Source organism: Bos grunniens, chromosome 10 (genome assembly GCF_055505025.1).
Source record: "Bos grunniens cultivar Pamir isolate PY7600 chromosome 10, Bosgru_T2T1.0, whole genome shotgun sequence".
Lineage (NCBI taxonomy): Eukaryota > Metazoa > Chordata > Mammalia > Artiodactyla > Bovidae > Bos > Bos grunniens.
Window position 1 is genome coordinate 23977105 of NC_141174.1, and position 13637 is coordinate 23990741.

A 13637-nucleotide genomic window follows, 5' to 3' on the forward strand; every position below is an offset into this window, starting at 1 on the left:
CTGAGGCTGATTTGCTGCTGGGCACTGCGCAGGCTCCATCATCCCCTGGTGATGTCATCTCTAAAATGGGCAATGACACATCTCCCTTCCGGGTCATATTGAGGATGAAGGGACAGAATGTGCACAGCACAGCGCCTGAGGAGCAGGTGATAACCCGTTCCAGAACGAGTTCCCTGCTCTAAAGAGCATGGAGACAACTGGTGTCTTCTCAGCTGTTCGGAGACCACCTGGAACGACTTTGGTTACCCTTCTAGGGGAAAACGGCCTCGAAACTATAAGATGATGGATGTAAGCCCCAAACAAGAGGGTTGGTGGAAATGAGATGGGGCTATGAATATGTCTGACTCAGTATTTCAGAGCTGGAGAACTGGTAAGCTTTTCTAGTGCAGTGGTCCCCAACCTTTTTGGCACCAGGGACCAGTTTCGTGGAAGACAATTTTTCCACGGACTGGGGTAAGTGGATGGGAGGGGTGGTTTGGGGATAATTTAAGCACTTTATTGTGGGCATTATTTCTATTATTATTACAGTAGCTCCACTTCAGATCATCAGGCACTAGATGCCGGAGGTTGGGGAGCCCCTGGAGGTTTGCATACTGGCCACAGGCCAAATCCAGTCTTCCACCTGGGCCTTCCCCAAACAGCCCTGCCCATTCATTTCTGTGTTATCCAAGGCTGCTTCCAGGCCACAGCAGCAGAGCTGGGTAGTTGCAACAATGACCATGTGGCCTGCAAAGCCAAAAATATTTACTACTTGGCCCTCTACAGAAAAAATTTGCCAACCCAACCTAGCCTGATAACCTGATCTTTATGTGGCTATGGAAACTGAGGCCCAGAGGGTGAAATGACTTGCCTCTGTTAGTTTATGGCCTGGCTGGGACTAAAACCAGGTCTACTGACTTGCAGAACAGCATTTTTCCTATTCTGATCTGGTCCTAGTATTACCGTGAAAGGATTTTTTTCTTGACCTCAGCTTTAGCAGGACGCATTTTGCCCACCCATGCCAGATGCTGCCACTTTTAACTATGGACCACTCAGAAGAGAAATGTGCATGCGTGCTAAGTCGCTTCAATTATGTCTGACTCTGCGACCCCATGGACTGTAGCCCACCAGGCTCCTCTGTCCAGGGGATTCTCCAGGCAAGAATATCAGAGTAGATTGCCATGCCCTCCTCCAGAAGTCTTCCCAACTCAGGGATTGAACCCGTCTCTTATGTCTCCTGCACTGGCGGACGAGTTCTTTACCACCAGTGCCACCTGGCAAGCCCCAAAGAGAAGACGGGCACCTAAAATCAATGGGAAATTGACGAAAGATTCCATGTGTCAATATTATACTTTCCCATGATTTTTCAGGAAGACATGGTGCCCCACACTGTGGGAGGTAAAAGCGGAAATGTTCAGTGACTACTGGCGAATGGTTACGAATGTTCCTGTGACAGTGGGAAGGCATTAGCAGGATCAGCTGGGAGTTCCATAGACAGTACACATGTGGAAAATTGCAAGTTGTCTGGCCAAGCTATGAAGTTTTTTTTTGTTGTTGGAAACAATGAAGCTCTGGCACCAGGGAAAAGCTGGGTAGGTAAGACCAATGGCAGAGGGGAGGGACAGAATTAGGATGATGTTAATGAGATCACGACGGGGAAGCTGGGTGTATGCGACTGGTGGCGGGGGGTGTCCCAGATGTCCTCTCCAGAACAAAGGTGCTGACTGGATGCAACACTGGGCACTGGCCTCTCCTGAGTTCCATGCGCTTTTCAGAGGAGGCAGCAACCTTGGTCTCTGCCTACTCAGGTGCATTGAGAGACTTTGGCCAGCCGAGGCTGACAGTCTGGCTCTGTGCTGCTCCAAATACTACATGTCCCACAGGTTGGCAGGGCACGTGGTGGAGAAGGAAAAGCTCTCCTGACCAAACACCAACCTCGTGTCTGACACTGTACCCTGACTCCCTGAGTTCATTCTGCCGACAGCCCTATGACATATTACAACCCCTATATTACAGATGTATAAAAAGAAAATCAGCAATTTAAGTCATCTGGTCACAGGTGCTAAAGATGGGATTCAACCCAGATGAGTCAGCCTCCAATTCCGTTTCCCACCACATCCCCTGCCTGGCTCCTCATTCCCCTTCCAATAATTACATCTCCATGCGGATGAACAGCCTGGTGAGGGAGTGAGCCCCTGCCACCAGAGGCTGAAGCAGAGCGGCTCTGCTCAGGGGCTGTGGGCAGCTGCTCCAGCTGCTGCAAAGGGTGCTAGTACTTACCTGCTTCTCCAGCTGTGCCTCCAGCTCACTGATGAGCTCATCTTTGCCCTGCATGGCTTTCAGCAACTCTTGGTACTTCCGGTGCAGGCTGCCTGCTGAGTCCACATTCATCAGATTGGACAATTTCACCTTCTCTTCCATCACACCCACCTGGAAAGTACCAATTATATCATAGGGTGGGGATGCGATGCCACTGACATGGGATGGGATGCTTCCTGATGCCCCAGCTTGTGACTCCAAGGCAGAGTTCTTACCCAGGGCAATGGGAGCCAATTAATTCAGTGACCATTTATGAAGCCTCATCTGGGAAAAAGAAGGAATTGACGAGGAAGGAGTAGCCAGGTGTAGGGCCATCTAACTCTGGGGGCCCCAGTAAGGACAAGCTGGACAGGACAAAAAGTCCTGGAGAGGAAATGCTCCAACCTCACTGTGACAGACGCATTTGCTGCTCATTGAATCTTCATGAACTTCCTAATACTTCTCAGCCATCTTATAGTTAGGTGGCCGTGGAAGTCATGAAGTCAATGGGTCGGAGTGGAACGATGCATTATTTCTGGGCTGAAGTATTTACAAGCTGGTGCACAAGCACCCAGCTCTCTTTCCCTGCCATGGCAACCAAGAAGACTGCATGTGCTAGCTGATTCAGCCGGAAGATGGGGAACTCTATTCACCTGGATCCCCAGATCACTGTGTGAAGCAGAATCCCTGGCTGACCCTCAGTAGAGGTATCATGAATGAGAACTAAATATGATAAACTGTGGACATGTCAGACTCCACAGGTTACCTCAGCATAACCCAGCCTATTTGGACTATGCCACGCATCTGCTCACTGCCCTAACCCTTACCCGAGATTCCCTCATGCCCATAGAAAGCCCCAGGCACCTTTATTTGTTCAGAAGGTCTAACACATGACTGCTGGTTTTCCTCGTCCCAGTAAGAAGCAGGCCTCTCTGGGGCAGACCACATCGGTGTGATGTGTCCATGAGTGTCCATGGGAAGGGTCAGGAAAGGTCATTCTCCCTGCACACTCCCACCATCTCCTCCCCATTACCTGGGTCTCCGCGTTCTCTGCTCTCTGCTCTGCATCCAGCAGCCTCTGCTCCAGCTCCTGCATCTGCTCAGCCAGAGAGAAAACGAGATATAACTGCGGCGTCCCTGCTATGAACATGGCATCAAGGCAACACACGTGAATTCTGCAGACGCTACACACAGGCCGGCTTAAACTACTCCTTGCAAGAGGCTCAAGAATATCAGGGTAAAGATGTCCATGGCAGCCCTGGTTGTTGTTCCATCACTCAGTTGTGTCTGACGCTTTGCAACCCCATGGACTGCAGCACGCCAGGCTTCCCTGTCCTTCACTATCTCCCAGACTTTGCTCAAATTCATGTCTGTTGAGTCGGTGATGCTATCTCACCATCTCATCCTTCGCAGCCCTCTTTTCCTTTTGCCTTCAACCTTTCCCAGCATCAGGGTCTTTTTCAATGAGTCAGCTCTTCACACCAGGTGGTCAAAGTACTGGAGCTTCAGCTTCAGCATCAGTCCTTCCAATAAATATTCAGGGTTGATTTCCTTTAGGATTGACTCATTTGATCTCCTTGCTGTCCAAAGGACTCTCAAGAGTCTTCTCCAGCACCACAGTTCGAAAGCACCAATTCTTAGGTGTTCAGCCTTCTTTATGGTCCAACTCTCACATCTTACATGACTAATGGAAAAACCATAGCTTTGACTGGATGGACCTTTGTTGGCAAAATGCTGTCTCTGCTTTTTAATACACTGTCTAGTTTTGTCATAGCTTTCCTTCCAAGGATCAAATATCTTTTAATTTCATGGCTGCAGTCACCATCTGCAATGATTTTGGAGCCCAAGAAAATAAAATCTGCCACTGTTTCTACTTTTTCCCCATCTGTTTGCCATGAAGTGATGGGACCAGATGCCATGATCTTTGTTTTTTGAATGTTGAGTGTTAAGCCACCTTTTTCACTCTCCTGTTTCACCCTCAGGTAGCCCTGAAGCCTGGGGCAGGTAAGGAGCCCAGAGGTGCTGTCCTTTCTACGGTGAGTGAGAAAACTTGAGGTCTTTCTCCCTCTGGAGGCCGCGGGAAGGGGCAGCAGTGCCACCATCTCTTCCTGGGGTGTCCTCGCCCAACTCTTGCCTTCAGGCTCCTCTCCCAGGCCGTCCTCCCCACAGCAGCGGGCTGCAGGCAGTGCCCTGCCACTGCTCGCTACGTGTCTGACATGGACCCTGCTCCCACGTGAGCCCCCATCATCAGGATGAGGATGTTCCCTCCCACTGGGAACGGCTCAATGGCTGGGGACAAATACTTACTTTCCTTCTCTCAGGATGCCTCTGACTGCAAATGGCATTCATGGATATCCCCTTCTTGATTGTTTTAATCTTAAATAGAGGTTTAAGACACATTTCTTAAAAATTCTTTCTTGCTTCCCGTAGAGGTCTGAGGATCACAGCAATTCTGGAATCTCATGCCAACTGGCCCAAGGAAAGGGACCAATGCTCTTACACACAGAAGCTCATCAGGGAACAGATCTAAGCTAAAGCCTAAGGAGCAGCTCAGGAGCAGTGGGGGCATCTCTGCCACTTCTCGAGCTTACAGCCTACCGAGTGGAGTGGATTTCAGCTCCCACCATCCCCCCGGTCAGGGCTCAGAGGGCACTGCCAAAACCACACGCCATCACATAAAGGCCCTGCGGAAGCACAGCACAGTCACACATTCCATTCTCCAACCAGACGCCAGGGCCTAGTTGAGTCAACTCCTGCTTCCCCTACCATGCCTTGTCTCAGGGCAACAGGTCTGCAGGAAAACCATACCAGTGGCGTCATGTCCCAGGTGTGTCCTCCGTGCGACTGGACAGGCCTCACATCCCAAGCGCTGGTCCAGTCCTCGCCCACCTTATCTCTGCAGATTTGGCCTTTTCTCTGGCTACTCAACTTTCTGCATCTAGCATGGACCCTGGCTCGATATTTACCAGTGAACTGAACAATTAATTTTCTCTCTTTCCCAATCTCTCTTCTGCCTAGGTGAAATTCTGCCTTCAGGCTTTGATTGAAGGATGGAAAAGAAAAGAAGTCCCCCGGTCTGGTGCCAGGCAGTGAAAGGAGGGTTACCCAGGAGCGGTTCAAGTTAGAGAGCCTGGAGAAACTGCTCTCAGGACCACCTTCCCTCATCCATTTTTTCCTCCTTGGAGTTGGGGAGAGACAGATGTTTTCAGTACATGTTCCCTTTGAAAGGACAGAGGATACCAAATAAAACCTCAAGATTTACAACCCAGGGGACAAAAATGCTCCCTGGGCTCCCAACAGACAGGACCATCTTTGATAAGCATTCCTGTGCTCAGTCCAAGGATGTCTGCATCTCCTCTTTCCTTCCTCTCCTGGGTTTAATAATCATGATGGAACCTCTTGACTCAAGCCTGAGACACTGGGTTTGTTCTGGCCAGACTCAGGCATCAATTATAGCCAGATGGCCTTTCCAAAATCAAACAGTCCTTGGGACATCGTAGCTACAGGGGAGGTAACAGCATAGAATAAACCAATATTATGGTGATAGGCATGGTTGCATAGTGCAAAAAAACATTCTACTTGGTGGAGGGGTGGGGTGGTGGTTGACACATAACCCAGTGACCAGGTTAGTACTATATAACCCTTCCCCCTTGGGCACCAGAACTGACTCTTCCAGGAGCAAATCAGGTTCTCTCTCCCCAGAAAGCCGAAATGTGGGATTAAGAGGCCAGAGATGAGAGTCAGGGGACTGCACCAGAGATCATGCACAAACTTTACCAAGTCATGATTATCAGCTAAGTCCTTCAGTTCTGTGATATGTCCCAGGACCTTCCCAATAAATGCCCTATTTAAGCTAGCCAGGGTTGAAATTTCTGCCCACATCAGGAACACCTCTAACTAATACAATTACTAGGAGCATTTAATTTTTAAGAACACAATGAAACACTGATTGGGAAGGCTTTAGATTCTTGACAAGTTTCCTAGATTCACCTTCATTTAGATCTGACATCTGCTCTGTAGCTCAGAAGACATATGATTTCCATAAGAAATGATCACTCATATCCGTGACCTTACACAGTAAAGAAACCATGGTAGAGGGAAGAAGAAGATGCATTTGAGTCTTACCTCCCACTTGGGCATTTCCATTTGGGTCAAGAGTGATCAATGACACGGGTCAGAGCCATAAATCACTCTGTTATTAATGATGTTTGAGCATTCTACCCCCTAAATTTTTAATGTCAGATATCCTTTAGGGTAAGCTATCACTGAAGCAGATGGGAAGGAAGGTGCCCCTGGGAACCTAGGGTCTTCTCCCAGCCTTGGCCTGACTGCCACGTGGTCCTCCTCACCACCCACCCTCCAGCCATTTTTATCTCCTAGGCAAGGGCACTTGAGACTCAAAGCTAAAAGCAGTCTGTATTCACCTTTATGCTGGGGCACTCTCTTGTCTCTAAAACAAATTTCTGAACATTGAAACCATTTGGCACATCCGGTAGTTTTTTAAAAGAGAAGAGTATAAAAGACCATCTATGTATCCATGACTGTGCTCCAACAATTACCAACATCCTGCCATCCTTGTCTGAAGAGAATATCTTTAACATCATGTTTCCCTCCATTTTTATGAAAACGCATTTTCTCCATTGCTACGGGAACACTCCCAACTGTGCCTATACCTGAGTGTCGATTTTGGAGTTTTCAAACTCTTAATTCCAGGATCGACACAATTCATGACGGCAGATTGTCCCCTGCACTCACTCAAAGGGCCACACTGGGAGATCTGAAAAGGTGATACAGGCAGGCCCCCTTATTTGGGTTCTGTTTCTCCTTTCAGAGGGTTCCCTAGGACTGAGTCCTCAGCTATCCTTTTAGTCTGGGTGACACGCTAGCCAAGGTGGCGTCAGGTTTGGGCGGCTGGCTTTTAGGCAGGATCCACTTTCACCAGCTTCGACTTACACATGAGACTCGTAAGCCATCCTAGAATGGGCTGTAGTGACCTGATGAAAGGTTCTTGGCACTAACCTGGTATTTAATCCCCATGTCCACAGCTCCTTTTGGTGCTGTGAAATACTGGCCCCAAGGCAGCAGGCACCCTCCTGTGCTCCCAGGACAGACCTGCGTGCTGAGAAGCGGTTCGAGCCCGGAGCCTCGCCAGGCTGATCTCAGCTACCCCTCTGAAAAGGGCTCAACATTCTTACCATTGCATCACACTCTCTGAAGAGAATGGTACCGGTAAGCAATAAGGCTCTGGAGCCCGGCTGGCCCCACCACAGTGTGACTTATAAATTCCTTAACCTCTCTGAGCCTCAGTTTTCTCACCAGTAGAAAAAACAGTAACGAATGTCCACCTCCTAGGGTTGTGGTGAAGATCACAGGAGATGCCTCACGGCCAGCTCACGTGCATAACCTGGCACTTACCGAGCAGTTTGTAGATATAAGCTACTTGCTTGATTTTCACAACCAAAGATGGGGCTTAGGACCAGGCAGACCAGTTTCCCTGGGACAGTCCTGTGGTCACCTGTCCTCCAGAATAATGAGTAATAGAGCCTTCCTTTCTCCCTCCAAAGTCTCCTGGTTTACATGATAAATTACCTGGTCATGCTGCTTATGATCCATCTACAGAAAGAAAGGCTTTAAGTCAGGGCTATTAGCCTACAGAGCATCGTGTAAGACCTACCATGTTGTGGGCATTTAGCCAACACAGATATATCTAAACAAGGCCACTTGTATGTGTCTGGCACTGGCTAAAGCACTTTCAATGTATCAACTCATTTCATCTTCATCCCAATCCTAGGAGGCAGGTCTTGTTATTATCCCTGTTGTACATATAAACTGACGCAGAGGGATAAGGCAATTTGCCTAAGGTCACACAACCAGGAGGCAGAGCCAGGATTCAAACTCCAGAGGACTGGCTTAGTCTATTATACCCTTAGCTACCGCTGCCCTCACATCCAAATTTCACATCCTGCAAAAACCCAGACTCCAAAATGCAATCCCCGATTCTCAGCTTCTCCTGAAAACTCAGGAGACCTGGACACGCGACAATTACCTTTTCTTCTGGCGACACCTGGCTTCCTCCTCTAGCTATATAGCACATTCCTTGAATCCTCCCCAGAACCCTCCCACTGAGTTCATAGAAGCTTAGTTAACTTCTGCATTCATAGAAAATTAGTTAAGCCTTTGAAATTACAACCCCCAGTGCTAGCTATTAAATGGTTCTAACTCTGTTGTCATCAAAGACCTTGATTCTCAGCTTTTTGTTTTTTAATATCAAACCCTGTGTTCAATTGAAATCATATTCTTATTCCCATATATATAAAACACACAACTGTGGGGCTGCCCTGGTGTCGGAGTGCAGAAGAGGCAGGAAAGAAGGGACTCCTAAGTCTTGTCTGTGGGTCCAATGGCCCCACCCAGCCCAAAAGTCCCTCTGAGGCGCACAGGGCTCAAGGCTAGAAGGATGGCTGAATGGGGCCCAGGACATGTTCGGGGCAGGAGTTTGTGGCAGTAGATTTCACACCCTCAGGGGCACAGTCATCCACACGGATCTTGTTACAGATCCCTGCGTTGTGCCCACAGAGGTTTTTATTTAGCACGTCTGAGGCATGAACCCAGGAATGTGCTTGAAAAGAAAACCCCAGGTGATCCTGATGCGGGTGGTCCACAGACCACTCTCTGAAAAACGCTAGACCAGCTACAGAATGCAAAGCAAAGCTAACTGACTCCTTTGGGGATGCAAACATCCCAGGGCCAAGCCCCCATCAGTACAGGACTCTTCTCAAATGACTTTATAGGAGTACAAAGCTCTAGCAAGACTACAGTTCCTGGGAAACATTATAGTGGGCCTTATTAAAAAATGGGGGCTAGGAGAATAAAAAAAATTCTCTACACTCACACGCACACGCATGCACACCCTTAAACATAGTGAATAAAAGTTCTAGAAGGCAAATTGGATCTATCAGCAAGGAGATCTGCTAAGGCTGATTCTGTGATGACTTTATGCAGACTTTATTTCCAACTAGTCCTAATTAGCCCTAGTGTTCTCCTTTTATATAACAGTACCGGCCTTCTCACAAATTCTGAAGTATATAAGGATGTTTTTCTGGGTTCTGTGAACTATCTTGCTCTGTCAAGCTGGTGCCTAAACTGAATCGCTGCCTCTGTATAATCCTTGGTCAGAGTGGGGAAGAGCAATAGTCATTGTTCCTTTGTTTAAGGGACTGAACGGAACCATTGATACACTCAAAAAAAAAAAAAAAAAATCCTGAAGTACAAATTTTTGGTATATAAATATAAAACTGAGTTACTGTATTTCAAAACCTTGGCTGGAGAAACCAGTAAGGGATTCTAGAAAAAGAGGAAGTGCGTACAGACCCACCAGAACAGGCCTCAGGAAGACCTGCCTCGGTTAAAAATATTCAAGCTAAAAAATGTGGGATATTTTATTACATAAAGTCCTCTCTTTAACAGATCCACTCAAATCCCCTTTGGAAGCAGAGAGGGAGTAAATAAACAAAAAAATGTTAAACTCGTTTTAGTCCTCATATTGATGCCATGTACTCATCATGATAATTCCTACGAAGCTCTATTGCAGATAGATGCCATCCTCCCACTTTTCTGAAGGGAAAACTGAGGCACAAGGTTGGCAAGAATGAACAAAGTCCAAGGGACTTTTAACACATCCAGCTCTTAGGATAGCATCAACTTTTAGATTGATCTAGGCTTCCCTGGTGGCTCAGAGGGTAAAGGGTCTGCCTGCAATACGGGAGACTTGGGTTCAATCCCTGGGTTGGGAAGATCCCCTGGAGAAGGAAATGAAACCCACTCCAATATTCTTGCCTGGGAAATCCCACGGAAGGAGGAGCCTGGTAGGCTACAGTCCACAGGGTCGCAAAGAGTCGGATACGACTGAGTGATGACTTCACTTCACTTCACTTTAGATTGATCAGATTAGCTGTGACTTCTTCAACACAACCAAGAGAGCCGGAAAAACGGCTCCCGGAAGCAGAACAAGACGCGACCTCCAAAACATGAGCCATTCTCTCGACTCCTGTGCCAGACAGAAAGTGAGTCCACAGTTCACCTGGCCCCCGGGATGGGTGGCCCTGGCAAGGGCACAGCAGACCGTGAGAGGCGTCCCAGCAGAAACAAGGTCTAGACCTGTCTCCCCTTCTCCCGTCTCCCCTCCTCCCGCTCCCTCCCCTCTCTCACCCTTCAGTTCAGTTCAGTCGCTCACTCTGACTTTTTGCAACCCCATGAACCGCCGCACGCCAGGCCTCCCTGTCCATCACCAACTCCCGGAGTCCACCCAAACTCACGTCCATCGAGTCAGTGATGCTATCCAGCCATCTCATCCTCTGTCGTCTCCTTCTCCTCCTGCCCTCAATCTTTCCCAGCATCAGGGTCTTTTCAAATGAGTCAGCTCTTCATATCAGGTGGCCAAAGGATTGGAGTTTCAGCTTCAGCATCAGTCCTTCCAGTGGACACCCAGGACTGATCTCCTTTAGGATGGACTGGTTGAATCTCCTTGCAGTCCAAGGGACTCTCAAGAGTCTTCTCCAACACCACAGTTCAAAAGCATCAATTCTTCGGCGCTCAGCTTTCTTTATAGTCCAACTCTCACATCCATACATGACCACTGGAAAAACCATAGCCTTGACTAGACAGACCTTTGTTAGCAAAGTAATGTCTCTGCTTTTTAATATGCTGTCTAGGTTGTTCGTAACTTTCCTTCCAAGGAGTAAGTGTCTTTTAATTTCATGGCTGCAGTTACCATCTGCAGTGATTTTGGAGCCCAAAAAATAGGTGAGGAATTATCTGGCAGCCTTGACATTTTTTCTTTTTTAAAAAAATTTGGTTTTCAGCACAACGATTTCATGTGTCAAATGACAATTCTGAAAGAGGGAGTCAGGTATGAGCAGGCTGTGTGATGGGGAAGAAGGAGGGCTCCTTCCCAAGCCTTAGCAGCCAGCGGGTGGCATCTGATCACAGGCAGGGCCCGTCCCCTGGGAGACACGCAGGCTCGGCTTGCCCTGCACCACTGCCAGCGGCGAGTGAGTGGCCATCAGTCATCCAGGCAGTGCCATCTCCACGAGCGGGCGGGCTAGTGGGCTAACTGTGTGGAACAGTGGCAGTGGAGGGGGCAGGCAGGTGAGGGAGTGGGGCAAAGGGACCCAGCTGACCTGGCTCACCTCGGTGCAGGTGGGTGCTGATGATAACTAAGAAGTAAGTTCTGGGAGCAGGGACAGGGATGGCGACCAGGGCCCAGCCCCAGCAGGAGCTCTCCTGAGAAATCTGGGTCATCTCTTCCTAGGACCTGAAACTTACCTTGATGTACTGGGGAAAACCTCTAATGAACTGCAGAATCTGGCCTACTGGTTTGGGGAATGACAGCAGATGACAAGAGCGGCCCCGACATTGAGCAACGCGGTATTTATGGCCTTAAGGTTTCCTGCCAAGAGGTCCGATGTCAGGCTAATGCCCTAACCCTGCTTAAGTCTTCCAGCCCATGATTCCTAGTCAAGATTTCTTTCTCTCCCTTCTCCACTCCTATACCCCCAGGCTCTTCTGCCCTGAGTCTAAATACTTCTCCTTTCTTTACTCAAGTCCCACCCTGAGCCCCCAAGGTCTTATGGGAGAGCGTTCTGGTTGCTTAGAGGATAAGTACTGGTACTTAGAGAGCATTCTGGTTACTTAGCAAATACAGTCTGGAAGAAAAGAAAGGGCTGATGTTATACTCTGTTGGCCAAAGGGTTCGTTTGGGTTTTTCCGCAAGATCTTATGGAAAATGCTGAGTGAACTTTTTAGCCAACCCAATAGAAGTTCAACCTCCCCAGATCCAAGGGGCTGTGGAAAAAGAACATATTTATAATGTGTTTAAGGCCACTGGGGAATAGGGGAGGAAAGCATTTAAAAACGCTTTATTTTTCTATCATGAAATGTTTCAGGCCAACAGAAACGTATAGACAATAATTTTAAAAAAAACACGTATCCACTATTCATCTTTGTCAAATCTTAATTTTTGTCAGATCTGCTTCTGACTTTTTATGAAATAAACCTCTACAGACAGCTGACGCTTCCAGTGCTCCTCTCTCCAGTGTTACTCCTCTCCTTTGTACGTATGTACCCTACACTTGACTATGTTTACATTTTTACCTCATTTGTAAACACCCCTCAACAACAGACATTACTGTTTTGTGCAAGTTTAATACTTTATATAAACTGTAGTTTTGTATACATATTCTTCTGATCCTTTTTGTTCAGTGTTGGTTTTTGAGATTTGTTGATCTTAAACATATAGCTTTACTTGACTCATTTTTAACTGCAATGTAGTATTCCATTGCACAAATGCACTCAACATAGTTACCCAATCACGTTGATAAACATTTAGAATATTTTCAACTTTTCATGCATCAATGCTGCAATAGACATTCTTGTATAGGTCTATTTATGACCAATATATTTGGATTCCTTATTTTTTTTAATTGAAGTATAGTTGGTTACAATGTTGTATATGGATTTATTTCTACTGCTGCATTTTGTGCTTTGTATTTACTCCTTATTTTCTATATTCCTGTTTCTCTTCCCTGCCTGGATTTAATAGATTTTATTCCATTTCCAGTAGCTACTCTCCTGATTGGAAAGTCATACATTCTATTTGTTATTTCTATTATTCTAGACACAGATGACATCACCCTTGTGGCAGAAAGTGAAGAGGAACTAAAGAGCCTCTTAATGAAAGTGAAAGAAGAGAGTGAAGAAGTTGGCTTAAAACTCAACATTCAAAAAACTAAGATTGTGGCATCCAGTCCCATCACTCTATGGCAAATAGATGGAGAAATAATGGAAACAGTGACAGACTTTATTTTCTTGGGCTCCAAAATCACTGCAGATGGTAACTGCAGCCATGAAATTAAAAGACGCTTGCTCCTTGGAAGAAAAGTTATGACCAACCTAGACAGCTATTAAAAATAGAGACATTACTTTGCCAACAAAGTGTGTCTAGTCAAAGCTATGTTTTTTCCAGTAGTCATGTATGGATGTGAGAGTTGGACTATAAAGAAAGCTGAGCGCCGAAGAATTGATGCTTTCGACCTGTAGTGTTGGGAAAAGACTGTAGTGTTGAGAGTCCCCTGGACTGCAAAGAGATCAAACCAGTCAATCCTAAAGGAAATCAGTCCTGAATATTCATTGGAAGGACGGATGCTGAAGCTGAAACTCCAATACTTTGGCCACCTGATGCAAAGAACTGACTCATTGGAAAACATCCTGATGCTGGGAAAGATTGAAGGCAGGAGAAGGGGATGACAGAGGATGAGATGGTTGGCTGGCATCACTGACTTGATGGACATGAGTTTGAGCAA

The 13637-nt window shown here is 47.1% G+C and overlaps 1 protein-coding gene across 3 annotated transcripts in view; it reads right to left on the bottom strand.

Annotated features, from left to right (window-relative positions):
- The window catches only part of PLEKHH1 (pleckstrin homology, MyTH4 and FERM domain containing H1), a 58984-nt gene that overhangs the window by 28100 nt on the left and 17247 nt on the right, over positions 1 to 13637 (bottom strand). For all 3 annotated transcript variants that reach the window (XR_015134132.1, XM_086320124.1, XM_086320125.1), the window contains exons 3-4: positions 3311 to 3373; positions 2260 to 2409 (exon numbers count right to left, since the gene is read on the bottom strand). Coding sequence is in view for 2 of the 3 variants with exons in the window: in XM_086320124.1 (XP_086176250.1) it covers positions 2260 to 2409; positions 3311 to 3373 (213 nt within the window). In the remaining variant the exon portion in view is untranslated. The remainder of the gene's footprint in view (positions 1 to 2259; positions 2410 to 3310; positions 3374 to 13637) is intronic.